At 39.0% G+C, this 27149-nt stretch overlaps 1 protein-coding gene across 7 annotated transcripts in view; it reads left to right on the top strand.

The window, feature by feature from the left end:
• auts2a (activator of transcription and developmental regulator AUTS2 a) overlaps positions 1 to 27149 on the top strand; it is a 385883-nt gene that overhangs the window by 354806 nt on the left and 3928 nt on the right. For 2 of the 7 annotated variants that reach the window (XM_086097993.1, XM_086097996.1), the window contains 12 exons: positions 10573 to 11137; positions 13181 to 13476; positions 15930 to 16168; positions 18193 to 18237; positions 19862 to 19957; positions 20043 to 20114; positions 22749 to 22778; positions 23038 to 23109; positions 23261 to 23399; positions 25100 to 25180; positions 25246 to 25329; positions 25459 to 25699. In XM_086097993.1, the coding sequence (XP_085954119.1) occupies positions 10573 to 11137; positions 13181 to 13476; positions 15930 to 16168; positions 18193 to 18237; positions 19862 to 19957; positions 20043 to 20114; positions 22749 to 22778; positions 23038 to 23109; positions 23261 to 23399; positions 25100 to 25180; positions 25246 to 25329; positions 25459 to 25699 (1960 nt within the window). Of the gene's footprint in view, positions 1 to 10572; positions 11138 to 13180; positions 13477 to 15929; positions 16169 to 18192; positions 18238 to 19861; positions 19958 to 20042; positions 20115 to 22748; positions 22779 to 23037; positions 23110 to 23257; positions 23400 to 25099; positions 25181 to 25245; positions 25330 to 25446; positions 25700 to 27149 lie in introns of all 7 variants that reach the window. The other 5 variants (XM_086097989.1, XM_086097995.1, XM_086097994.1 and 2 more) reach the window with 4 other exon arrangements.

Raw genomic sequence — 27149 nt, 5'->3', positions numbered from 1 at the left:
TCTGATAACGACCCTGATCTTTAGAATCAGGTGTTTTGGAGGACAGAAACGTCTAAAACCTGCAGGACTCGAGGATCAAGATTGGGGAAGCCTAGTGTGAAGGATTCTGCTTTTGAATCCACCCATAACATTCGTGACCGGGATTTGATGCTGTTCCTGCAAATCCATCCATTAACTTGACTATTTGATGGAATAGTTGATAAGATCATCTATGTGATAGTGGCAACAGGACATTGGTGATTTTGATGACAGGAAAACTCTTGATATTTCTTTATATGGCATCTAGCATCTTAAATTGTATTTGCTTAAGTGCCTAACTGACAGAATTGGAATACTATGACACCGATGACAAAGTGAAAAATAAATAAATACATTTATTAAGATAATTGTTGGGTAGGGTCTGCCAAAGTTACTGTCCCACAACTGTCTCTGTCACATATACTTTTCACTTCTCATCAGTGTTGTGAGAAATCTCATCAGATGGTGTATATACATGTGACATATTGGGAGCCAAATAGTGTGACACAGCTGCCATGCCTCTGGGTGTAGATTTACACCAGTGTGGCAATGTTTGCCAGCTATTTGCAAGCGGTCAGAGTTGGGTCCTTGTTACATGCCGCTGTTATTTCAACACCGGAGTATGACTGCGTTAGATCCCTCAGTTGTGGTTGACAAGTGTTCCCCAGACGGTTCACACTAGGGGGTAGGTTTATTGCCATGCCCGCCTGTGCATCCACACATTGTGGTGATCACCTGTGCCAACTTGCCTGTCATCGAGAACGTGCAATGTTTCTTCCAGTATGACCTATGACTGTACAAGGTATAAAGGCCTCTTTATCAGAGTGCAACGAGAAAGCACATAAATATTTGGTGTAACCTCCCATAACACAACACTTGAAAGGAAAGTTTGGGCCTATTAACAGCCTTGCCTGTATCCTTCCTACTATTTCCTTTTGTATACTTTGTTAAAATGCATTTAAAAGTCGATTTCTAATCAAGGCTGGTGGTCATTTATGCACAGACCTGTACCATCTGGAAGTGCTGAGACATACTGTCTTTATCCATAGTGTCTTTATTACATCTGAATCTTGTTAAGCTTCCCGGTAGTTAAAACAAGGGTGCTACATTCATTTTTACTCTTTATGTACTGATTAATCATCTGGAACAGAAATTTGTTGGTGGTTCTTCCTGACTGTACACTGTGGTAGTTTTCAACTAATAGAAAGGTGCTATTCCCTATTTACTTGGACAGTATATGTACTGATAATAGGAACAAATTGTGCCAGCCGTCACCAAATTTGGCTGGAAGATTGTGAATCTGCAATTGTTATTGAGGAACTTGACCTAGAGACACCTTTGGGATCAACTTGAAGAGATAGAAGAGAGGCGCATCTCTTCGATGTCTGACAGACTCCAGAATCATGTCAAAAGTGATTGCTCTTAAACGTTCAATTATATTGAGTAATAGTCAGTTGTCCCACTATGGGTATCTATATCATATTTTCTTTAAAGAAGCTTAACCGGAGGACTGAATGGGAAACTCACTCCAACCTCATGTGCACATAAAGATACTCCAGGGGCAAACATTGAGGCCACTGTCAAAAGCAGCAGATTTTCCAATTGCTGTTGGCAGATACAGTTAGAAGTCATCAGAGAAGAGTGGCTGTAATCAGAGCTACTGTGGGTGGAAGAGTGTTGCCGCTGCAGTAAATGACTTCATTATGACTCCGAAAGAGGACATAGCGCACTTACCCTTACTAGATTTTATGAATAACTAATGCAAGGATACACTGGTAGAAAGTGTAGGCTCTAGCATTTTAATGTTCTTATCTAAGTACGTATGTTCCTTTTCACTTATCGCGAACAAGTTTACAGTATGTATAACTTGTCTGTGATAAGGCAGCTACTGCTACGCAGCCTTAGACATATACTGTAAGAGGAGCTTAAAACATTCACTATTTTATTGAGCCCAGTCTATCTTTGAAACAGTTAATGTCACCATAAAAATAACATAATTTCTATATATATACACTTGCTTTATGTTTCACAAGATTCAGGATTAGTCTGGACTATGGAGCTAATTGTGTATGACCTGGCATGGATGGGAATTTACAGGAATTCACATGAATAAATTGGAAATCTCCAGAAGTGTGTTATTAAAGCAACGCAGGGGATATGGAACGAGTTGTGCCGTGAATAGTGAAATTTCCCACCTCTGCATCAGCAAGTAATTGTCTGTTCTTTGAGTCGAGTCTGTTCCTGCTCACAAAATGAATACCAATCAAAACACAACCTCTCACCTTGTGTAATTTGTGTTTAATAGCTTGACATATGGACATGACCACTGCCCCCTATTGGTATTTTGCTCAATCATCACTTGCTATATAGCAGTGGTTTGTGTTACTGTGAGCTAATACCAGCATGCTGTGATATCCTCACTGAAAGACTGTACATGTCAGACTCTCCCAGGCGGAGTATTTGGCTTGCTCCCTCTCCATCACGCCTGTCCCCCAAATATTTTTTTCCGGATTAACTTCCCCACCTACCCTCTCTCAACCACCCCCTGGGAGTCTAGTACTAATAAAACATCTCGAGTCAAAGACCCTCCACATAGCGGGATGTCCAAGCTGTGTAATCCAACACGCATCCCTGCTCTAGCATGAGAGAGCTGCTGACATGATAGCAAGTCTGGGAGGGCCAGCAGGGGAGCGTCCATCATTGCCTCACCTCAGCGCCATGGACCCCGTTCTGGGGCATTTCGAGTATGCCTGTGCTCTGAGAATGCAATGCGGTGACACACTAGGAGAAGAAGTGTGCTCTCAGAACAGCTAATGCTGTTAAAGGCTTCTGAGATAAGGAAGGGGGGATAAGGGGATAATAGTCTAGAGATTCCCCGGAGGCTTTGGCTGTGAGATCAGGGAGAAAGCTTCTGCAGATAATGTTACTGACACAGGATTTCAGCTTCTCTGGAAGTTGATATCACCAAGCATGAGTGCATCGTTTAGCCACGATGCTGCAAATATAAACAGTCGTAGCTTTTAGCAAGGCCGGAAACATAATAATGAATCACGACCAAACTTGACATGTGAAGGCTCTCAAAAAAGCCGCACAGTGGGTCTAAATTTAAAAAAATGAATGCCTCAGTTGATGTGCGGATTTGGGCGACATGGACCCTCCCCACTTTGGGCACCAGAGAGGAGTATTATAACATCAGGGGTCTCAAAACAACTTCCAATCGCAGCAACATGGGAGCTGAGCTCAGCTGTCATCCGCTAATATGAACTCTTGGGTATTCCACTCAGCTGGCAGATTCCTCTCTGTGAATGTTTTGACTCAGACACATTCAGTATTCATGCAAAGGTTCTGAAACTTCATTTTAAAGGGAATGTTTACACCTTTCTGAAAGGGTTTCATACATATTTCCACAGACCTGGCTGTCCAGTACTGTAGTTGTTAACGCCATTTTGTAGAAAGAAACCAGCCGCTTATCTTGTAGGAAAACTCTTTTGAATGTCATTTGTCAGTAGGGACAAATAAGTAATGTAATACTGATAGTCTGGAAAAACATTCACCAGCAAAGTCTGTGTGTAATTATTTACACTGATGTATTTGTGCATGCCTAGACTGAAGTAATCTGTTTTTAAAGACTAGAATGAGCCGAGGTAATTTTTAAAAAACAGAACTTGGAAGTGCAACAGCATCCGCCGGACAATCTGTGGCACATATAACAGTTGGGTAACATAAGCCATATGAGTGCCTAACACTCCCTTTTACTGACTGGTCAAATACAAACTCTTAAATGATTTACACAGATATGCACGCTCCTTCTCCTAGCGCCTCTTGCTAGCGCAATGATTACATATTTAAGTCAGTCAGCCTTCTGCGACAGCTCAGACATGCCAGATTGAAGAATGTGATCTCGTTTTCTTCATGCCTAATACAAATGTGACAACTAGGCATGGGATAATTTGACAGTTTACCGTGATTTCAAAAAGTCAAGGTTTTAATAACTGCTAATACTGAATGTCACCGGTAATAATGAGCTATATTGTTTTTTGAGGGGATTTCTGAGCAAAGCACAATATGTTTTCCTCCTTTCAGAGTTGCACAAATGTTAATTGCCACCAATTAGCATATTTCCTCTTCTGGCATACTAGTTAGCCCCAAGGACAACATGAGCAGCCCAAGGGTCTGTTCTCAAAATAGCTGTGATGGGATACTGTGACTTACCAAGAAGACTCGATAAAATAGATAGAATTAGTGTTCTATAGAAAATGTTTTGATTTCCCCAAATATGTAAAAAAAAAAGAAAAAGAAAAAAAAAGGTCATTTTGGAGCTGTAATTTTAATTCTGTGATACCACAATATTTTTGCTCATGGTTATCATTCAATGCATGCACAATGGATAACAGAGACAATATAAAGGAAGTTAATGGTGTCTGTTAATCTGCAAAGTATTTTAACCATGGAAGTGCAAGTCATTACAAAGACAGTTTTTAAGGTAGTGAGTAAAGAAAAAATGAAATAAGCATTGGTTTAAGATGCATCAATGCAGATCTTTTAACGTTTAAACTATGTGTTTGCATTTAGAAAACCTAAATAATGGTTTGGCTGACTTGTGCAAGGACGCGAATGAGATCAGGACCTGACAGAAATTAGCACCTGCTTGTTATTGTTCTCATCTGTGTGGGAAGGAGTTTTGCCTAGCTGCCATTAATGCAATTTCAGACTTCATTAAGAACTAATAAACAAAGGCCAATCCCTCACCAAAGAGACCCTGGAGCCATATGCTGCTGTCTAAACCACTGTCAGGACTTGCAATTGAACCGTATTATGGTGTCAAACACAATATGGAAGTAGTTTGCCAACTAAATGGTTTCCAGACAAAGCCCAAAAACGTTTTTAAAAACATTCTGCATAACAGGGGACTTGGAATGTATTCATTTTTTCCTGCCAAAATCCATAAACCCTGCCGAGTACCGAGATAGATTGTAGTTCAAATTTACTGCGACATGCAGGATGGAATCTTCAGTAATGACCATGAATCATTTTGCACAGGGCGAGGTGTAATAAATTCCACTTGACCAAACAGTCTTGGTCCCTTTGCTCATTGTTTCAGTTTTCATGCTGAGATGCAATCCTAGGAATGCAATGAAAAATATTATTTGTTTAACCAAGCTACCATTATCAGGATGAATTTTCTACAAACGGTTATATTTGTTAGACTGCAGTAAAACATCTCTCTAAAGAAATGTTGATTTATGAGAAGTAGCTTTTCATGGCAAAACGAGGTGGAAGAGAAATAGTTGTCATGTTTGCATTTCATGATTGGTTGCACTGTCTTTTTCTTTTCGGGTTGGCCAACAAGCTACACGGATGTTTGCATATGTATGTTCTGTAGGTCAAACATAGTCGGTGTGTCAATAGCACCTCAAGGATTTAATAGGAATGGAAGAACGTCCCCACGTATATTGAGGTAGAAATGGACGAGAAGCCGTGAAAACAAAGGATCAGTCCTTATGATGTCGCACGGGTCATTAGAGGCATCAATTTGTTAAGATGTCTGCAGGGCAGAGTGTCAGTTGTCATGTCCGCCCGCCCTCACATAAAAGACAGACATTAGCAAAGTGGTTTTGGCTCAAGTTGCTAATGTATTTTTCAAAAGGACAGCTGCTGTCCTTTTGTCACGCCTTTTAAACATGATCGCTTATTTGTCAATCATTTATACAGGCTGAACTATATCAAATGAGGACAATGAAATTGGATAAGCTAGCTTTATCCCCGTCAAGTTTTGCATCAGTGATCTAACGTTCCATAGTACATGTCTCACTTGCCTCACACTTTGTCTTTAGGTCATACTAAACCGCAAAGATCATCTCAAATCATTGTGCTTTTGCCCATGCAATTCTGATCAGGGCTCTTTTGGCCAAACGTCAATCACGTGTTGATGCTGACCCCATGTGTCAATTTCAGATGCTGCAGAACTGTCCAACTCACACACTCTTACTGTATGCCTGACAGTGTCGTATATAGAGACACAAGCCTTATAAATATTTGGCACTTTGGCAAACTGAACGGAACTGTACTGCTTAATGCCGTTTCAGTAGCATAAATGTTGTTCACAATCGGATATTGAATTAAACGTCTTAATCACTTGCTTGGCCCAGATAGTCTGACAAGCCTACACTTAGGACGAAATCTCGTACACACAGAAGCATTTCAAGACTTGCGTGTGTCCAAAAGAAGACGCTGAGGACATTTAACGGCTGTAATGTATATGCCAAGTCTGGAGTGGCGCATACGTCATCAACCTGCGACAATGCGTCGTCATCAAGCTGCGACCATTTCGTTATCACTGGAGGAGTATCCTTCATATGGAGTACAGATGGACACGTACAGGGCGCGTTTTGAAATCTTTGCACTCTAGAGCCCGGTTTCAAAAGTGATCGGTTTCAAGCTCCAAAACCGCGCCATCGTGTGGATGAACGGCCTAAACGGTAAGAAACTGGAACTGTCTTTCGTGTGGACGGGACCCAAGTGTCAAATCAAAATTCAGTCGGAACCCAAATGAAGGACTCAAAACACAGAAGCACCAAAGTTCAAAATAAGTGTTTCTAGAATAAAGTAGTTGTAAACAAAGAAACACTCAGAGAAAAAAGTCAATGGCAAGCCTACTCCCAAAGAACACAACATTATTGGAGCATGGCATGGCAATACAAGGCTTTGAAGTTGGAACTGACAGACCAAGGAAATGTGATTTAGGACCAAAATGACGAGAAGAAAGAAGGGAATTAAATACAAATAATGAGAGAACGAGATACACCTGGACAAGTGCCTGAAGGGAGCTGATTGGTAGACACGACAAACACATCTGATGAGAACAGGTGTAGTCAAAAACCTAATGATGATACAAGATATGAACAAGTGGCAAGAAAACATGACTTAACATGAAATAAAACAAAAAATCTAAACAAAGTTAACAAAAACGCAGATCGACACAAAGCCTCGGCAGTCAACTTCAGCTTTTGCCTCCCCACATAGGCTTCATTCCCCTGTGTAACACTCCATCAAACTGTGCGCTAGTTAAAAATGCAATGCCCCTGAAATGTTGAGAAACACCAAGCAGGAATTGATCTTATTTGTTTCCAGGGATAAAGAAGACCAACAAATGAACCCTTGTGGGAGAGAAACTGCCGCACACGGCTCTTGTTCTTTCCTGCTCCGCCTGGCCCTGGAGTCTTCATTATGGACAGAATAGACACCATCTTTGAATTAGTGTGTTAGCACATTCTCAAAACAAGAAATGGACCTCAAGGGGGTTGAAGGTGCAAGCAGGAGACTTCATAATGGGATTTCCCCATGTTTAAAGTTGTTTACCAGCTACGTCTTTGGCCAGCTATTGCATTTTTAAGTAGAGTAGATTGATGTCGTTGCGAGCAAAACGAGTATAGATCGAGATTATTTTAATGTTGTAATCGAGACCACACCAGCCGCGACCAAGATATTATCGAGACGAGAGTATCGAGACCAAGACCAATACTGTATACATTAAAAAAATTTGAAGAAAAATTGTTTAAAAAAAACAAAAAACGACCAGTATCTTTTTTGCATTATGTTTGCAACAAAAACAAATTCTGCTACATGTATGTAGTTTTTGAAATAGTATGATACAAATCTCAAATCTAAGCAAATGTGTTATTTCCAAGTAAAAATTATCTTGATTCCGAGACGAGATGTGAAGTGATCTTGTGAACATGAGCGATCTTGAAAACGGTTAGCGTTAGGCTAACCCTAGTTCAACGAAAACTAACAAAATAACTACAGCAAAAATTTCAAAAAACAAATTGTTAATGAAATAAAACAAATATGCTTTTACTAAACTATATTTTACGTTGACAAAAATAACAAAAACGATCTATAATTTTAGCGGAAATGTCTAATTTAATTAATACATGAACCTTTGTGGTTGATTTTAAATGTATTTATTTTGGCAGCTAATGCAAGAAGGAAGGTCAAACAATCGTCTGGGCGTTTTGGTCAATTAATTTTGTGTTGCCCAGGAGCGACATTATCTAGCAGCAGCCAATACAAAAGCGACATTAGTTGACATCGCTCAAACTGCATCACTTAACTCAGGCCGAAACGTGACCCAAAGTTAACACGGCCCCAAAAAACAAAAACAAAAGAAGTGTTTTTTTCCCTCAACTTACGAGAGAAAAATTTAACCGAATAAAAACTAACTAACCCACTCTGAAAACTAATGAAAAACTTAACTACATTTAAAAAAACAAATCTCAGAAAAATTAGCTATAATGAAAATTCCAAAACTATTATAACCCTGGTACAGATGGCCAGAGAACAACTATACTGTAGACTCCTTCCATTTTGAAGTGTGGAGAGATGACAAAATAACAAAACCACTTCAACCTGTAACAGTGTGCCTTTTGTGTTTTAAATAAGGATAAGTGTGCGATAATTCTTAGTCCTTGACTGAAGAATGTCAAACATTCTATTAAGACATCTGGGTACTGTTTTAACTTGTGAACAAGTAGTACGTCTCTTTTAAAGGAATCGTAATCTTTACCTCCACAAAATGAAAATGAGGCATGTGCCCGGGGCAGCTAATACCTTGCATTTTGATGCTAATGGAAAGAGGTTCTGTAGGCGTTGTTTTTGCACACACTGTTCCCAGTGGAGAAGGCGGCAGCGTGGAGGGAGTAACGTGTCAGGGATGAGGCCCATTGTGACAGGCGGCACCCTCAGCTTAGAACAACTGGGTTACTGCATCTCTTAGTCAGCTAAAGGCTTTTAACAGGTTGGACGAATTGGGAGGAGCCCACTAGCACTAGCCACCAGCACTCCCTGAGGCCCAGAGAGAGCTAATTACTGCTTGTGTATGCACTGTCATCTCCCATGAGCCTCTGGAGCAACAAATCTGACTGCTGATGTCTGACAATGCCTTCTGTTGGAGGACGTCCCGACAGACCAACAGCCTATATTACCTATTCTTCTCTGTGACCTCTAACATTGTGTCGTGGGTGTCCCTCAGTGTGTTTTAAATAATGATGGAGAATCACAATGGTACGTACCCTGGATCAGGATGTAGCTGGCTAGCTTAAAAGAGACCAAGACGAACGAATACTCTGTTATATATTTTTGCCTCACTTATGTTAGTACTAGTTTGTCCTGCTTGCTAAAACAACAAATCTGTGCTCTAAGCCTTTGGCGCAGTTCTGTGCGATTATATACTCAAATTAACAACAATGTGTTAGAAAAACAACAAGATAAAATTTGCATTCAGGGTTCCTCCTATTTGGCCTTTCAGTTTAATTTACTTTCAGACCGTCTGCCAGTACAAGTATTTATGTTTGTGTATTGACAATTCCGACAAGTCAATAAGAAAGACTTGAAGTCGAATTTATCCCACTCGGAGTGTCCCATTTACGCCTTTAAAGCATCTGAGGCAAATGTAAACAACAAAGATGGCCGATATATTGTTTGTTGTTCCGGTTAACGCAGTCATTCCAAATGACTTTGTGTCACGAGGTTGTATCTGACAAAATCAGAGTGGGATGATTCCGATTTCCTACTTTCCTCGAATGCAGCATTTTTCCTCGGTGAAAGGATGATCCGCTCATTGAAAAGTATTGGACTTTGGATCGTTGTAATTTAATTTGTGAGGATTATTTTTTTATTTGAAAATGTGATTTAAATGCCGTTTGGCTACAATAACAATCTGACTGGTTTGTATGCTAGTCACAGGCAACAGCAATCCAATACGCCATGGAAATGAAGCATTGTGTGTACTGATAATGCCATCACGTCTTATAATTGCGATGGAAACGTTTTTTTTAATTGTAATCAAATATTGTTCACAAACAAACTTTTCTTGAACATGGCGTAAATTACACTCAAATGTAAAACTTTTTTAAGAGTAACAACTTGACATTTCTGACCTTTTAACGTCCAACTGCATGTTTTTCTAATCCTTGCCACATACAACTGAAAATGTAGCCTGGTATGTCAGTCTCTGAACACTAGGGGGCACTATGTGACAGGAGTGCTTAAGTAGATAGAAGAAGAAATAAGCAAAAAATGCACTTATCTGGTAAAAATACAAATGCCATGTTACTTTTGTAGGTAAAAGTGAAGTCAACCCAAAAATGTTATGTGCGCCACTACTAGTATAAGCATTCAGACTAATATTGTGTTTATGGAATATGAGTTAAGCAGCAAAATCCACCTGTTTTTATCCATCTCAGGGGCGGCCATTTTGCGACTTGTTGTCAACTTAAAATGACCTGTTTTCTGAGCTTGGTCGTGTGACATTTGCAAGCTGAGCCGTGATTGGTGGTAACCTGAGCTCTGAGCAACTGCGATGTCATTTTCAGTCGTCATCAAGCGTCAAACTGGCTGCCCCTTCAGATGGATTAAAAGCAGGTGGACATGCAGATTTCTTTATTACCAAAGAGGAAGTCGGAGCAGCATTTTTAAAAGATGCATTTTGGAATATCAGTTGTTCTTCCTTAAAGGGCCACTATTGAACTGTTTTGTTTTCTTTTTTTTATGCAGTCCCAGAATTTGGCATCAATGCGCTCTCCACCAATGGCAGCCAGGTGCCTCACGGCCCAGGCCTCCTCACGGTGTCAGGCCTAGAGCGCAGTCAAGAGAGGAGCCAGGAGAGCTGCAGGGACTCCCAAACTCCTTCATCCAGCACCCCAAGTCGGCCTCTGCCCCCCCAATCCCTGCCCTCGCCTCCGACGAAGCCCCAACCTTTCCTCCCGAAGTCACCATCGTCACGGAAGACCCAGCCAGTCAACACTACTCAGGCTCCGGCCTCCAGTTATCCACTCCCAATTTCAGAGGCTCCGCCCAGCCCTCAGACTCCCGCAGCCGTGCCTCTCGCCCAGGGCCGAAAGCACTCACCTACCCCCCTTCCCCGGCTCCAGCGCCACCCAGAATTGCTATCCCAAGCCCGGTCTCTACATACACCCAGGAGTCATTCGCACCCACCGTCGCCTGCACCTCTGAGCAACCACACTCAACAGCAGCACCCCAGCCAGGCAGGGCCTCACCGGCCCCCTTCACGCTGCCACCCTCGGCCGCTTTCTGCTTACAACGTCCTCAACGGCCACAGGTAAGACTAATCATCACAGTGGATCAACATAGGGGGTTTTGAACCCTAGTCTTTCGGTGTGGCAGGCAATTGCTCAAACCACTGTGCCATTCTAGCCGCAGAAGAATCTGTGACATTGTACTCAATAATTGTGGTGAATACGTCAGTATATGCTGAAAGCTTGCGTTGAATTTGAATTGTGAATATAGAATGGAGTAAAAACTTAATGACAGATGACATTGAAAGTAATCGATGTGAAATCATTTGACAATGATTAGTATTCAATATTGCATTTGTACTAAAGAGTTCTCTAAGAAGAGTTTGAACCCAGGTACACTGATTACCAGTCCTTTGCAATAACCACTCGCTGCGACCATTGCTGCCATCGAAGAATCTGTGACATTATATGTATTTATAGTGAACACTGAGGTAAGAAGCTGAAAGCTTGCGTTGAATTTGAATATAGAATGCAATAATATAGAAACAAAACTTAATAATGAGGAATGACATCAAAAGTGGATGTGAAATAACTCGACAGTGATCAGTATTCAATATTGCATTTGTACTAAAGAGTTGTCCAAGCGGGGTTTGAACCCTGGTCCTCCGTGTGGCAGGCAATTAGTCTTTCAGCATTCCCACAATTACGTGCCACTTTTTGGCACCCTCGCCTATTATGTAGCAACCGTAGCTAAAGGTGAAGATAAACGTTGAAGTCCATCTTAAATGCTCGATGTCCTTAGTTTGTGTCATGTTCCTTTTTTGTTGAATGAATGTTAAATGACTGAATTTACTGACGCTACGATCTCTACACAGCCAACACAGTAAAAGGTGGCCGACAATTTTACTGTTCCAAATTGCATTGTGGGAAGCTAAACTTAATTGTCCTGCTTGATGGAAATTACTTAGTGCCATTTGTTACATTCCCCCAAAAATCATTTACAGACATCCGGTTGGAATCGCAGGGTCAGGATACAACATCTCAACAATATCAATAATATTACAATACAACAATGTTAAAATTTATATAAAGTAAGACAGCCACCTTTGAAACTTTCTGTTGTATTTCCTGTCAAGCATTTTTAAATGGTATTGAATTTACACAGTATAATCCAACAAAAAGGTGATATATGTTTGATAAAAAAAATTAAAAAAACATCTCCCTGTAATGGGCAGCCCATTATATTTTGGATGTTACTTTAATGTTTATAAAGAAATATTATTTGTATTTATTATTATGTCTTTTCCTTTTGATTTCTTGTGTTTGTGAACAATATAAATGGGAATAAGATTTACTGGCCAAGTATGTAAAAATGCACAACCCATCCAAATAACCCGAACACCTGCCCATACCTGAAGCCTGGCAGTCCGCTAATTAGCGCCCTGAATTTCTTAGATGGGGGGAAAAAATTTTGACATGAGGATGGTGGGAGGGAACAATAAAAAAAAAAAGGAGCACAGTGGAGTAATTCTAGAATTGAGAATGTTCGGGCAGGAATGATTTGGACTCGGCATATAACAGTCGTCGTCATAAAATTCTGACATTCTTATTTGTATTACTCAATAAGTTAAAGACTCAAGAAATCCTTTGGAGCCAACTTAGTCCCACCCAGGATGTCAGAGCTTGGCTGCGCAAAACCTCACCCTGCGCCAGCCTTGCTGCTCTGCCAATACACCAGGGCCTCTTGGGTACCTGCTGGCAATAATGGCAGCCAGCACCTGCAACGGAGCGCCAGTATCACAAATGAGCTTTTAGGCTTAGTGCATGGGGCTTTGGAGACGGAGGCTGTGTGACTGCCTCTGGGGAACACACACACACACACTACACATACACACTACACGTTGTTTGCTTCGGGAAGAGAAAACGAGCTCCAGTGCAAATGTTCACTACCGGGACAGATGCTCATTTGGTTACACTTGCCGTTGGAAAACTGTATTTGCATGCAGTCATGTTGTGAGTGGATAGCATTTGCAAATGTAGGATATTTGAGGTGTGAGGATGGAGACGAACAAGTGTTGAGCTTGCGCTTTGCTCCTTTCACCACCTCTCTCTTTTTATGATTACAGCAGCAGCAGGAGTAGCACCCCGGGGAGCAAGCCCCAAGGGCCCCCTGCTCCTTCCTCACACCTCCCCCAGCACCACCCGCCTCCTCCTGTGGCAGGCGCCACCGCGTCACGCTTCCCCTCGCCTCTGGCGGCTAACCACAGCACCCCCCATAGCTTCCCCCCTGCATTGCAGTCCTCACCGCACCCTCATCACCCCAATATGTTCGCTCCTCCAGCGGCTTTGCCTCCACCGCCACCGCTGACGTCTAGCACCCTGCCAGTACCGGGACATCCTGCTGCTGGGAGTGCCTACTCGGGTAAAAATAAATCAATAAAAATAATGATTATTATTATATACAGATGTATATGTATGCATGAGTTTTGATTTGAAAAATGTGAGTGCATTGAATCAAACCAAGTCTAACTTTTCCCTTTCAAATTTATCAACATACGTATTCAATTGTGTTTTATTGATGAGATAGAAATGCCTGACAAGTTCCTTTATATGTACAGTGTGTAAAATGACAACAAGAAATTCATTACATCATACCATCTCGAACTGAATCGTACCGTATTGAAGTCATAATGCCACTGAATCGAATCAAATCATCCTAGTGGAGAGATTCACACCCCTAATATATATATATATATATATATATATATATATATATATATATATATATATATATATATATATATATATGTATGTATTAGAGCTGTCAAACAACCACATTTTTTTAAATTAGATTAATCACATTTTAGAATTTTGATTAATCACGATTAATCGCTTCATTAAAAAGGCTTTTTATTAACATTCTTTGCCCGCCAAATTTGAAAAGCACCTGTTATGTGTTCATTCTTTCCACATTTAATGTTATGAGGACATCGTCAACGTTTTTTGATCACTCTTTCATCCTTGTCTTTTTCTATTACTAATTACTAATTAGTTGCATAATTTAAAATGAAAAAAAATGACCCCCAATAGTTTGACATGAACAAATATTCTGACTGTCACGCGCAAACACTTATTAAATGCTTTACTTTAATGCATGTACAGGGAGTCCTTTGAGCTACGTCGCACGCGTTTCGACTTTACGGCGCCCGTGCCTCGTCCGTAGCACCTTCATTTTCGTTGATTTCCTACAGTAATCATGCCATTTCAAAGTTATTTGAAATCTCCAGCAACAAACGTCCATCTAGCAGGTGGACTCGCCATCAGGCGTGTCACATTTCCGTGTTTTGTGCAAAAAATAATAATTTTTTTTAATTACTGTACAAATTATTGTGACGTAAATATGGACTTAAACGGGGCAATCGGACTTAAGTCGAAATTCCAGTTACATCGCCAGCGTAGGAACGGAACTGAAGCTAAGGGATCGTCTGCGGTCACAGTTATTTTTAAGTGATTAATCTGCGTTAATACAGTATTAATGCGATATTTTTTTGTGATTAATCAATGAGTTAACACTTTAACTTTGACAGCACTAACAAATATAAATGCAACACTTGTTTTTGTTCCCTTTTTGGGGGGCCAGCCTAAGGCACACCTGTGCAATAATCATGCTGTCTAATCAGCATCTTGATATGCCACACCTGTGAGGTGGGATGGATTGAAAAAGGAGAAATGCTCACTAACACCGATTTTGACAGATTTATGAACAATATGAGGGAAACTGCCTTTTGTGTATGTAGAAAAACGTTTAGATTTTTGAGTCCAGCTCGTGAAAAATGGGAGAAAATACAAAAGTGTTGCGTTAATATATATATATATATATATATATATATATATATATATATATATATATATATATATATATATATATATATATACTTATATTGTGCGGATAGTTCAAGTTAAGGTACTCTCTCATGCTTTGGCTGAATGACCTTTATAATGCGTCACGACCGCATTACAAAAGCAATTACCGCCCTTCTGCACATTTCTATGCATTGCCAGTGAGTTAAATGTCAGTGCAGAAAGAGAACTGCACCTTTATCAGCATTTCAAGACCTCTCAGTTTGTCACTTTCCATAGGGAAATTGTAAATAGCATGAGTTGCATTTTGTTCAAAACATACGGATGTTGAAGAGGAAAATTCCATTTCCTGTCCCAGTCCAATAAAGCTTAAAGTATGTGAATATATATATTTATTTTTTGGCCACAGGGGTAAAAAAAAAAAAAAGTAATTACAACAACAGCTCTCTCTGAGGGACTTTAAGGGTATCAAATCTCATCTCAGTCTGAAAGTTCCAGCTGCCAGACATTCTAACTCGGCTTTTTTTTTTTTTAATGTAAATTGCTTTCTTCGTCTTCAAGTAAGACATTTTCTAATGTCATGGAATCCAATTAAAAAAGTTGATCAGATAATTCTTCTTGATCCTCTTCTTTTTCTCAGTTTCTCTTTTGCCATGCTAAACCAAGTCAGGATTTTTGTTTTTATAAAGATTTTTTTTGTGTGGGAGTGAGGTCTTTTATTCAGGCTAAAGCTTTAGCCCACATGGCTTATGGCTTTGTAGCTTTCCTTGGGCTAAAATGGTTGCCCTACATATACTACACAAAATGGCGTCTGATGTCATTCTGTGGATTGATCGTTGGATCAGATTCTGTTGAATTGTTAAGCAGTTAGTAAACTACTGTGAAATCTTGATGGACCCTCTTTACAAACGTTTCAGTCCATCAAAACAAATAGTACATATTCGAGATTTGCTTTTCACAATAATCGCGTCCTCCAATGTTAGCGTGACCGTTCCTTCCCTTCCCTATTTCCAGAGCAAGACCTTCTACGCCAGGAGCTCAACACTCGTTTCTTGGCCTCCCAAAGCGCCGACCGCGGCGCCTCGCTGGGCCCCCCGCCCTACCTGCGCACCGAGTTCCACCAGCACCAGCATCAGCACCAGCATCAGCACCAACACACCCACCAGCACACGCACCAGCACACCTTCACGCCATTCCCCCACGCCATTATGCCCACTCCTGCACCATCCATGGTGCGTACCCCTGCCAGAAATGTGAGGATAAGTAGAATGCAACCGTGTTTGGTCTTGTATTAATGTGTTTCACACATTTTGAGGAGCGGGTGGGCGGGAGTGCTGCTTTTCTAGGGATAGACTGATTATCGGTGCCGATATTTGGCATTTTGACAAACATCGGCATCTACCTTTTTACGAATGTGATGGCCGATAAAGCTGGAATCTCAAACGTAGCGAATTTAGGGTTTTCATCCAGATTTGTAAAATGCTTACAGACAGTTTTTGTCGTAAACACATTTTGAACATATTCAGATAATTTTTCACTACGAAGATCTTTTGAATCCTTTTACCAACCTTGACAAAACCCCAAAATTAATTACATTCGCATGCATTTGCCACTTAGTGAGATACAGGGAACTATTCATTTATGGACCTACAGTATTTATATTAGGAATAGACCGATAATCGGGACGCTGATATTGGGCTTTTGACGAATATCGGTATCGGCCGATATACGGTAAATCGAAAACCATTTAAATCTCAGGGAGCTATTTATTTCATTTTTCAGTTAACTTTATAAGAGATGCTACTTATATCTGAGAACCTTCTGAACCATTTGTTTTTGTTTAAAACAAAGAAATGTGAAAGTTTTAAGATTTGAGGTATATTTACATTTTGAAAAAAAGTATTTACTTGCTTAAGTTTCCATTTAACTTAAGACGTACTGATAACCTTGGGAGCTCCCTGAACGTTTTGTTCCAAATTTAAAAGGATGTCAATTGTCTAAGATAAACAAATAAAAATAAAAATCTACACTTTGCAAAGCCTGAAAAATTGTTCAATAAACATGTTTTAAGATATTACAACCGATTGGCAATTATATTTTAAATAATTTTGATGCCTTTTTACTGAAATTTAATATTGGCATCAAATATCGGTTATTGGCATCGGTATCGGCCCTGAAAAAAAACATCAGTCTATTTCTAATTTAAATTTCCACTTAATAAATGTTGAAATTTTAGAAAACTTTATTTACAGTAGTAGTTTACAGTTTCAAGGAACTATTTACTTGCTTAATTTTTAATTAGCTTAATACATGCTGGACCCTGGAAGCTCCCTGCAATTTTTGTTATCATTTTTACACAAATCTGTCAATTCTTTATATGTTTAAAATTAAAAGAAAAGGTGTGTTTGTTTGTTTGTTTTTTTATATAAAAAAAAAAAACCTAATATTTTTTCTTTTAATGCAAATGAATATCGGCTTCCTTGACTACTAATAACCGATATCGGCATTGAAAAAAAACGTATCGGTCTATCACTAATGTTTTCCCACTGGGGCTGTAATAGTGAAGATTGACACAAACTGGAGTGTGTTTAAGCAGCACGTCGTACATACTTGTGGCTTTGTGGCGCCTCTCAATGATGACCGCGTGTGTCTGTCCATGCCACAATGATGCTTTTATTCACCCAGAAAGCCATTCTTGAGTTGTTTCTGGCCCTCTATTTCTAAATTGGCAATAACTCGCTTAAGGCATATCCACAGCCAAGTTTTCAAACGTAATACACTTAATTCATTCTGAATGTAATGACATCACATGGCGCCGTTCGGGTGTTTTCATTACTGACATAAGCCTTACATTAAGATCCTCACTGTTGGTGCGAGCACAGGCAACGAGCTAAAGCTTTAAAACGCACATCCACGGACACTCATTAGCGCTTGGCCTAAAGAGGTTTGCTTGGCTCTGATGATAGCTCAAAGGCAGCAAGGCTTGGCCTCTGACAGCTAATGAGGCCATAAAGTGCCTCTTAATAGCTGCGCAGTTTAATCTTGACTGGGGAAATGTTCACCCCAAGCCTGCCCTCCACCACTAAAAACAGAGCGAAGGAGATGCTGTTTTACAAGATCTACACATGATCACCAAAGGGGGAAAAAAAATCTTGTTGGGAAGTGGTCAATTCATTAGTGTGTTCACAATTTCGTATTGAAATACCCAAAAGAGGCTCATTTCTGGTTCCTGATGTCTTTAAATGTTGTGCTTAGATCTGTTTCCTTTCTCTTACAGTTTGACAAATACCCAACTAAGGTTGACCCCTTCTACAGACACAGCGTGAGTTTTCACTTTGCTTCCTAATCTTATATTTTGCTTGTTTAATTTTTTTTTCAAAACGTCATTATTTTTTTCAAACATAACATTCAGCATGGAACTGCCAATGTGTAAAAAAAAAAATGTTTGACAGGCGAGTACGTATTTGCAAACATGTTGGAACGTACTTCTCGCTAGCACGTTCGAACTGACTTACGTATGAATGGACTCTCAATGCCACTTAGTCGCCGTCGGGAGAAGTGAAGCCATCGGAAGTGCCTTGGCGGCCATCTTACGTTGCCTCTTTCTATATAATACACCGTGGCATTATGGGAAAATATACAGTTTGTAGCATTTAGCCTCTTGCGACTAAGTTCAAACGTAGCCAGCACTCAAAAATCCACATTGGCAGTTCTGCGTTTCCGTATAAACAACGTACAAAATAAATCCAATATATTAATTCAAACATGGTTGGTTGGCATAATTTTCCTTTTTTTGTACTGTACAATTGTATACGTCAGATTGATTGCAAAAGCATGTATTGATTTTTAGAAAACTTTCCAATATTTTTCTATATTATTATGCATCAACCTTATTTTAAAAATAAAGATAACAGTGCAATGTACATTATGCTTACTAATAAGAACAAACTAGTATTACAGTATAATGAGAAGAAGTAGGGATGCTCAAACTTTTTTCTCCGAAGGCCACATACAGAAAAATCGAAAGATGCTTGGGCCACTTCAAAAAATGTTGACATATTTAAACACGCCAAAATCAGCCCAACAGGAAATATATATTACAGTTAGAAAATATTGTATTATAAAATGTGATAAAGCATGTAGTTAATATATTAGGGTGGCCTGGCTTTTTAAAATTAGTTAGCCATTATTCACTATGGTGTTGTGAAAAGAAATGTTACCAACTTAACATTTTATATAACATGTTATATATAGAAAAGCCTTAGAGAATGTAAAATGAATTTGTTAGAAGTAGTACAAATGTAGTTTTGAGTATATGCCGCTGATAAATGGATGGCGGGCTTTAAATGAGCCCCGGTCCATGGTTAGGATATCACTGATTTTAAGTTTCTTGGCTGATGACTGACAGATTTTTTTTTTGTTGCCATTCCTTCTTCAGTCAAATCCGATTTTTGTATTACTGTCTTTTTGAGTCTTATTGAAGGTTTTGCCTTTACAAAGATAATGTATTCATTTTAACAGTATGGATAATATTGTCATAGATGATAATATGTTGCCTAATTTCTGTGCTTATATGTCTATTAAAAATAAGAAAATAGCTTCATTTTTTTTTTAGACGATTGACAAGAACGTTCTAATTGGTATGATAATGAGAGACAGATGACCACGTGTTTCACAGCAGGCTACTTTATGAAAGCCTTGATCACTTGTTTGCTTGCTTTTCATTAGCCTCGCAAACGTTGCGTCAGCCTAGTTTTTGATATCAAAGAAGCTGGAGCTAGCTAATTCTTGGGGGGGGGGGGTACTCTACTTTCATGTCTTGTGCTTTTTTGTCGAAAAATCATCTTAATAATAATAAAGAAGCCTATTTGATTTTTGAGGTTGATGTTTGCACATTCTCTTGCATCTTTCTAAGTGGTGCCTCCTCTCCGTCTTTTCATCTTCAGCTCTTTCACTCGTACCCGCCGGCCATGTCGGGCCTCCCTCCTGTCATCCCTCCAACGGGGCCCTTCAGCTCACTGCAGGGCGCATTTCAGCCCAAGGTAACAACGCACTCCTTCTAACAACTTCAAATAAGACGCAATTTACTGATTTTCTTTTTTTAATTGTTTATCTCGTCTTTTGTAGACCTCGAATCATCTCGATGTGTCCTCGAGACCTGGCGCTGTCCCACATACTTTCTTACAGAAGGACCCAAGGGTGAGGAAATCGAACCTTCTCAGTCAAAAACTAACCACACATTGAATTAGGCACACTTGGCCAATGAACTAAAAGTAATATTTTTCTTTAACTCATTCGCTCCGAGCCAATTTTCACTGAAGCAACTCCCTTTGCTCCCACCTGTTTTACTGGATTTTGACTGATTTTGCAAGGCCAACAGAATATTCTGTTATATTGCTATAAAAACATGGAACCTACCAAAAGAAAGATTAGAGTTTCTTCTTTCATCAGGGAAAAAAGTATATTTCTATCTGTTTCCGTTTTGCAGCAATTAGCATTAGAACATAGCTAAGTTTCATCATTATGCACGAATCTGTTTAAAACATTGGGGGAAAGAGCTTGTTGCAACATTTTACAGATATTACAGATTATGAAGTTCTGCTCAGAGCAGGGGCGGATCTATTCGAGTGGGATACAGAGTTTTGGGAAAACATGAAAAATCTATTTGTCTTGTCACCCTAAACAGAAAGTTTAAAATAACTAATAATAGAAAAAAATGCTAAAATCAATAAAACACGTCATTGCTTGATTGATTGGTTTTGGCAAAGTGGCTCTTGCATCCTTCAATTTTTATGACACCCTAGTTTTAGCACTTCTCCCAGAAGTAAATCAATGTTAAGCGAGCTTAGCCAATAGCAATGCAAGATGGCCGCCAGTGGCTTCACCTGGTGCTGTTGGCTTCGAGCTTGTCTGAAAGCACCTCTCACAACATCTGCAGTCATCGTAATTAGGGATGGTAAGTTTGGTATTGAATCATTTGCTTTTATTTGATCTAAACCGCTTGTGACGCACCCACAACGCGTTGCTAGGCAACGTTAAACAACAGCTGACTCACACGCTTTTCTATTGAAGCAAACAAGCATTGAGTCATGAGCACAGTAATGTGATTAATTACTTTTATTGTATTTATTAAATACAGAACACCAGCAAACATGCTCCTTCATAGTAGCCTGTTAGCTGATCCGCGCACGTGCCTGGTGACTATTAGCATAACTTCCACTATGCAAATTAATTCACAATTGAGGTGTGACATATTTTCAAAATGGATCTCATGTGTTATGAAAACTCAGCGATTCCGAAATTAGGGCCACCTCTTTGGTGATTGCGCGTGAATTTCCAGTTTACGCATGGTGGGTGTGTTGAACGAGAGAATATATGCCTAAGCCAATACAATATGTGTCTAGTTGCTAAAAAAAAAAAATTCACTACATTTAGTGTTAATTTTATCTGGCATTTTTTTAATGTAATCTCAGTTTTAGTCCAGTTTCAATCATGCTTGTTAGTTTTTATCATACTTAATCAATCTCATCCCGTTTTCATTTAGTCAACTTTTAGTCGACGATAAATCTAGCATTTTAGTCCCCAAAAAACAGTTTTATTTGTCCAGTCAACAAAAACTGTCAACGTTTTAGTCAGGACAATCATGTTTACCCCTGTATATTTTTTTGTAAGGAAATAAGGTTGAACATTTCGGATCTAAAACTATTTCACATTAAAATGTTCTCATCTTTTTGACAAAAAACAACTTGACACACAATTACAGTATATCAACAAGTGGCTAAGCTAGTAAATTTGCCAACATTAGTTAGCGGTCGGATTAACATTATTGTTGGAACGTTATAGTTGTTGGATTAATGTTATGATATAATGATAATTTACTTCTTTCTTTTTTCCTCAAACCTTTCACCATGAATCCACCTCCTGTCTATCCATGTGTTTGTGCATGTTGCACTCGCTAGCTGCAAAGTCACAGTGACAGATTAGAAGAGACAAGATTTTACAAAATCATATCATTTTTGTCTCGTTTTTGTTCATGAACTAAAATGTCCATAGATTTTAGACCAGTTTTTATTAACTCATTTGCTCCCAAAAATGTATGAATACATTCTATTTTAAATATTTTAAGTGTCCCAAAGACGTATTTGTTTTGTTTTTTATGCTAGAGCATACAGAAGGCTTTGATGCAGCCTCTCAACTGCAGAGAACGGGTGAAGAAATGGTAGTTGTTACAAAAAACGGCCAGCAGGTGGAAGCAGAGTATAAGAGATCAACCAGGGCCATGTTGAAAAAAAGCCCATTTACCCACAGTTCTAAACAGATTTGTGAATAATGATGAAACTTACTCATTTCTGCAAAACGGAAACAGATAGAAATATACTTATGATAAAAGAAGAGACTCTAATCTTTCTTTTGGTAGGTTCCATGTTATTATAGCAATAGAACACAATATTCTGTGGATCTTGCAAAATCAGTCAAAATCCAGTAAAACAGCGGGAGCGAAGGGAGTTGCTTCAGTGAAAATGGAAGTGAAGTAAAAAAAAAAATGCATTAGTTGCTGAAAATATATACTGATTTAGGTATTGTTTATTAATGAGGGTTTGGTCCAGTCTAGTTTTAGTCCTGAGAAAAATGTGTGTTGGCGAAAAATATTTTTGTTTAGTTATCATTGACGAAATTAACAGTACTACACTGACTTCCCGCTGCAATTCCACTGCAAAATTTGAGTTTTGTGAATTTCACAGTGAAATTGTGTTTCCTTCATCTCAGTGCAAAGTATTGATTCCAAATAAAAATGATCCACCTGTTTTCCTCCCCTCTCCCTCCTTTGTGTAGCTAGCGGATCCGTTTCGGCCAATTCTCAGGGTGAGTAATCTGTCTGTCATACTTAAAAGAGACATGAGGCATGACCTCTTACCAAAAATACATACACTGTTATTGTAATATTTCATTATTGTGACACGTGAATTTTGATGCTTGAGTTTGGCAGGATTCTCACTTTATTTTCAAAATTCTGACTTTAAAGTGAGAATTCTGAGAATAAAGTCAGAATCCTGGCCCTAATCCTCTTCCGTATAAGAGTCATGTTGTATGATTGTTGTATATTTGTATCTTGTGCCTTTAGAAGCCAGGAAAGTGGTGTGCCATGCACGTCCACACTGCCTGGCAGATATACCACCACCAACAAAAAGTCAAGGTGAGGATTCTTTGGACTTTCCTTTTGAAATCGGGCTAAATTAAGTGTAATCATAGAGGATTGTCGTTATAAATAGACTAATACCAACTCCAAGGAATTCCACTTCCATTAAGCGTTTTTTACATGTGTTTCTGTGTTCTGGTCACAGCAGCAGATGCAGGTCGACCCTCACAAGTTAGATTTTGGCCTCAAGCCCGAGTTCCTGAGTCGACCCCCGGGCCCGGGCCTCTTTGGTGCCATCCATCACCCCAGTGACCTGGCACGGCCCGCCACGCTCTTTTCTGCTGCAGGTGAACCACCATCTGATTAGAAATCAGCTCAAAAGGTGGAATGTTGTTACAGAACACTTTTTGGCTGGAACCATTGGTACAAACTGGATTTTGCTCTGAAATGCAGTTGAAGGTTTACACCCAGAGCACATTTTTGAGAATGACACTATCAGTAATTAAGTCGTCAAATTATCATTTGTTAGTCTTAGTAATAAAAGCAAATACTGATGGTGTTTATACATTTGTGGGAGACATTACACATGTTAATGATTTTATCAAAAAGCACGGTGGAGAACATCTAGTTTACATAATCACACAACATAAGACTTGAAGCTTCTTTTTCAAAAAGTACCAAGAATTTCAAACATTTTCCAGTGGACAAACTGTCTCCAAACAACATTATTTAATATTTATAAAGTGCAACTTTAGGAATGTAAAACAACTCAATTTTGTCTTTCAAGTGAAGTTGAGTAAATGTAGGTTTAAAAAAAAACAAATCCCTTTTTATGTATTTACTTTTTTCCTTCCAACTGCTCACCTCACCTTAACCAAAGTCAAATTTTTACTAAATAAAACACTGAACCTTGGTGGGTTTACACTTTGATGTTCACGGAAAGTGAATTTTGGCATCTTCAACACTGGACAAAAAGTTGCCCTGTAAAGCACATATATGACATTTTGATAATTTCATGTTAATTGCTGGTATTACGCGCAAGCATATCGTCGCTGTCCTGTGAAAAACACTACTGTCCTTTTTATTTTTTACGTTTTTGGGATGTCTGCATTCAGTTTCATCCCATAAACTTAACAATGTAAAAAATAAAATGACAAAAAAGTGCTTTTCATAGGGCAGCGACGATATGGTTTTAAGTAGGGATGCTCGATACCATTTTTTATTTAATTTTTTCAAACCGACAACAGTTGGAGTACTCCTGAGTGGTCACGATACCGATACCAAGTACCAATACCACTAGTAGTTTCGATATGTAAAATTTCCTAAAAAATTAAAAATGGTAGATAATTTAAAAGAAAGACCTATATATCCCAATGTAGCGTTTTTCCTTAAAAAGCCATGAAATTAATGTCCATTTTATGTTATCTTTTTCATTTTTTCATAAAATACATATTTTATATAGAACACACAGTAGAAATAATTTAAATAAATAAAAGATGGCCATCTGTCAGACGTGTGCCTTTTGTTCCTGTTACTAAAACGGCCACAAGAGAGCGCCGTTGTACCGATACCATACAATCAAATCAAATCAAACTTTATTTATATAGCACTTTTCATACATAAAACTGGAGCTCAAAGTGTTGTGCAATTAAAACATTCAAAATACAAAATGTAAGGAAGATCCGCCCCTTCTCCCCTAACGCACACAGAAATAAGGCCTGGTATCAACGTGATACTGATACCTGGTATCGGTACTCAGTTCCGATAAATCGTGTCACTTCTGGTCCATGCATCGTTCAATTTAGCTGAACTGATCCCAGCTGCACCAGAGTATGTTTGCAAACAGTCCCAGGCAGTCAAACCCGTTTGTTTGATGTGTTTGGATGATCATGTTTTCATTTATTTATTATTTATTTATTTACATTTATTTTTAAAAGAGAGATGAAAGGGGAAAGAAATAAGTTAAACTTCATAACATCATGTTACAACATTATTTTCGGAGGAATGTTGAAATAAAAAAAAGAAACGTGTTTATTTGCCTCCTCAGGTCCAACCCACCCATCAGCAGGTCCCTTCAGCCATCCACCCCACCACCCTGCAAACTTCCTCACCCCAGCAACTCACTTAGGTAGGCGTGAACGTGAATTTGCTGATGATATTCCCATCAAGCTAACTTTTCATCCCCTCATTCAGAACCTTTCAGTCGGCCGCCCTCCTTCGGCGGGCTGGGAGCTCTCAGTTCTTCAGCGTTCGGAGGACTGGGAAATCCAGCACTAAGTGAGTTTTAGCCTCATGAACATACATTTCCCAAAAGTGTATTTGAAAACAAACATGGCTGCACAACGGTTGCGATACGCATTTAACTTGCGTCCTGCTGTGCTTTTCCGTGTGTTGAATCCCTGACAGCGGCCAACGCCATGTTCGGCCATAAAGATGGCCCCAACTCGCAGCAGCACTTTGGCGGCGGTGCCAACAGCAACCACCAGGAGCCCTGGAACCGCCTGCACCGCACGCCACCTTCCTTCCCCACACCCCCGCCTTGGCTGAAACCCGGAGACTCGGAGAGGAGCGCCTCGGTCAGCTCACACGAGAGAGACAGGGATTCTGACAAACGGGATTCCGTTAGCAGTAAAGACGACAAAGACAGGTAGGTTTCATGTTAAATAACGTCAAAGGTATTATAATTAAGAAAACTAATGAAATAATTACTTCTAAAATAGAAAAAAAATATCTCTTCTATTTGTCAGTTAATGTCAAGGTTTATTTTAAATTTATTTATTTTGGTATTACTGTGCAGCCATACAGAACAAGGAGGTCGAACAGTCATTTGGGAATTGTAATGATGTTACTTTATTACACCATACTTAGTGACAGACGAATACTGTATTTATTTATTTCTTAAACTAATACTAAAAAATAATACAAAACTAAGAAAAAACTCAACTAAAACAAAGCATTTTGCGGAAAATAAAAAACAACCCTACTCTAAATACTAATTAAAAGTAAGTCAAATTAAAATGTACTATAATTAAAAAACTATTAGAACCCTGTTACACATACAGTACAGATTTTTAACATTTAACTAGTGATGCACAAATGAACCTTCATGAAGATGGCACTCTTAGTTTAAAAATGCCGTGGAAATGTCCTTCACTCGTTAAATGTTAAAAATCTGTACTGTATGTGTAACAGGGTTCTTATAGTTTTGGATTTTTCATTATAGTAAATTAAAAAGTAGTGCTTCATGAAGCTTCATTTTCCCATCACTACATTTAACTGATATTTTAAGAGATACATCCCACACATGAGGAAAAAAAAGTGTGGTCACTGCTCTTATGGCTGGTGTACCTGAAATTACCAAAACCCCAAACCCAATATCGGTTTGTCTCTGATACCGATACCAAGTACAAATACCAATAGTACTTTTGATACATAAATTTTTTCTTAAACAATGACAGATCATTTTAAAGAAAGACCTATACAACCTAATGTAACATTTCCCCTTACATTTGCATGAAATAAGTGTCAATTTTCTATTCTTCTAATTTCTAAATTCTAGTTCCTGATCCTAAGTCTGCCGTCACGAGTACTGATTCCTTGAAATAAGTCTGGGTATCAGCCCAATACCAATACCTGGTATCGGTAGTCGCCCATCCTTAGAAGAAAGAGTAGTCATTGTCGTAGTAATAATGGTAGGAGTAGAAGAAGAAGCTAGGCTAAGTGTTAGCCTAAACTCCTCTACTTGTCATTTTGATTGTGGTGAATGACTTTGGAGACACGTTACATCAACACATCCAGTTGCTTCTGTATTTGTGTTCGTAACAGTGCATGCTTCAGGTCACTTTGTAATTGGCTATTGTTCCATTTCAAGTAAAATTCACAGAGTACGTAGTTTGGCCAAACTCAGTGTAGTCACACCACAGGACAATGATTCAGGATAATCTTTCAGAGCCATCTGCAAATTGGATTTTTAGTGGAAAACCTTCCAATTCTGCCCCATAATCACAAAGTGCTAAGCAATGAAATGAAATCAAAACATTTGTGCTTGGGAGAAGTAATAATGTCTATGTTCGAATAAATTTATATAAATTATCCCA

The sequence above is a fragment of the Leptonotus elevatus genome, chromosome 16 (assembly GCF_054856555.1).
Source record: "Leptonotus elevatus isolate MCC_2025b chromosome 16, RoL_Lele_1.0, whole genome shotgun sequence".
NCBI lineage: Eukaryota > Metazoa > Chordata > Actinopteri > Syngnathiformes > Syngnathidae > Leptonotus > Leptonotus elevatus.
This window is presented reverse-complemented; position numbering and strand designations above follow the sequence as displayed.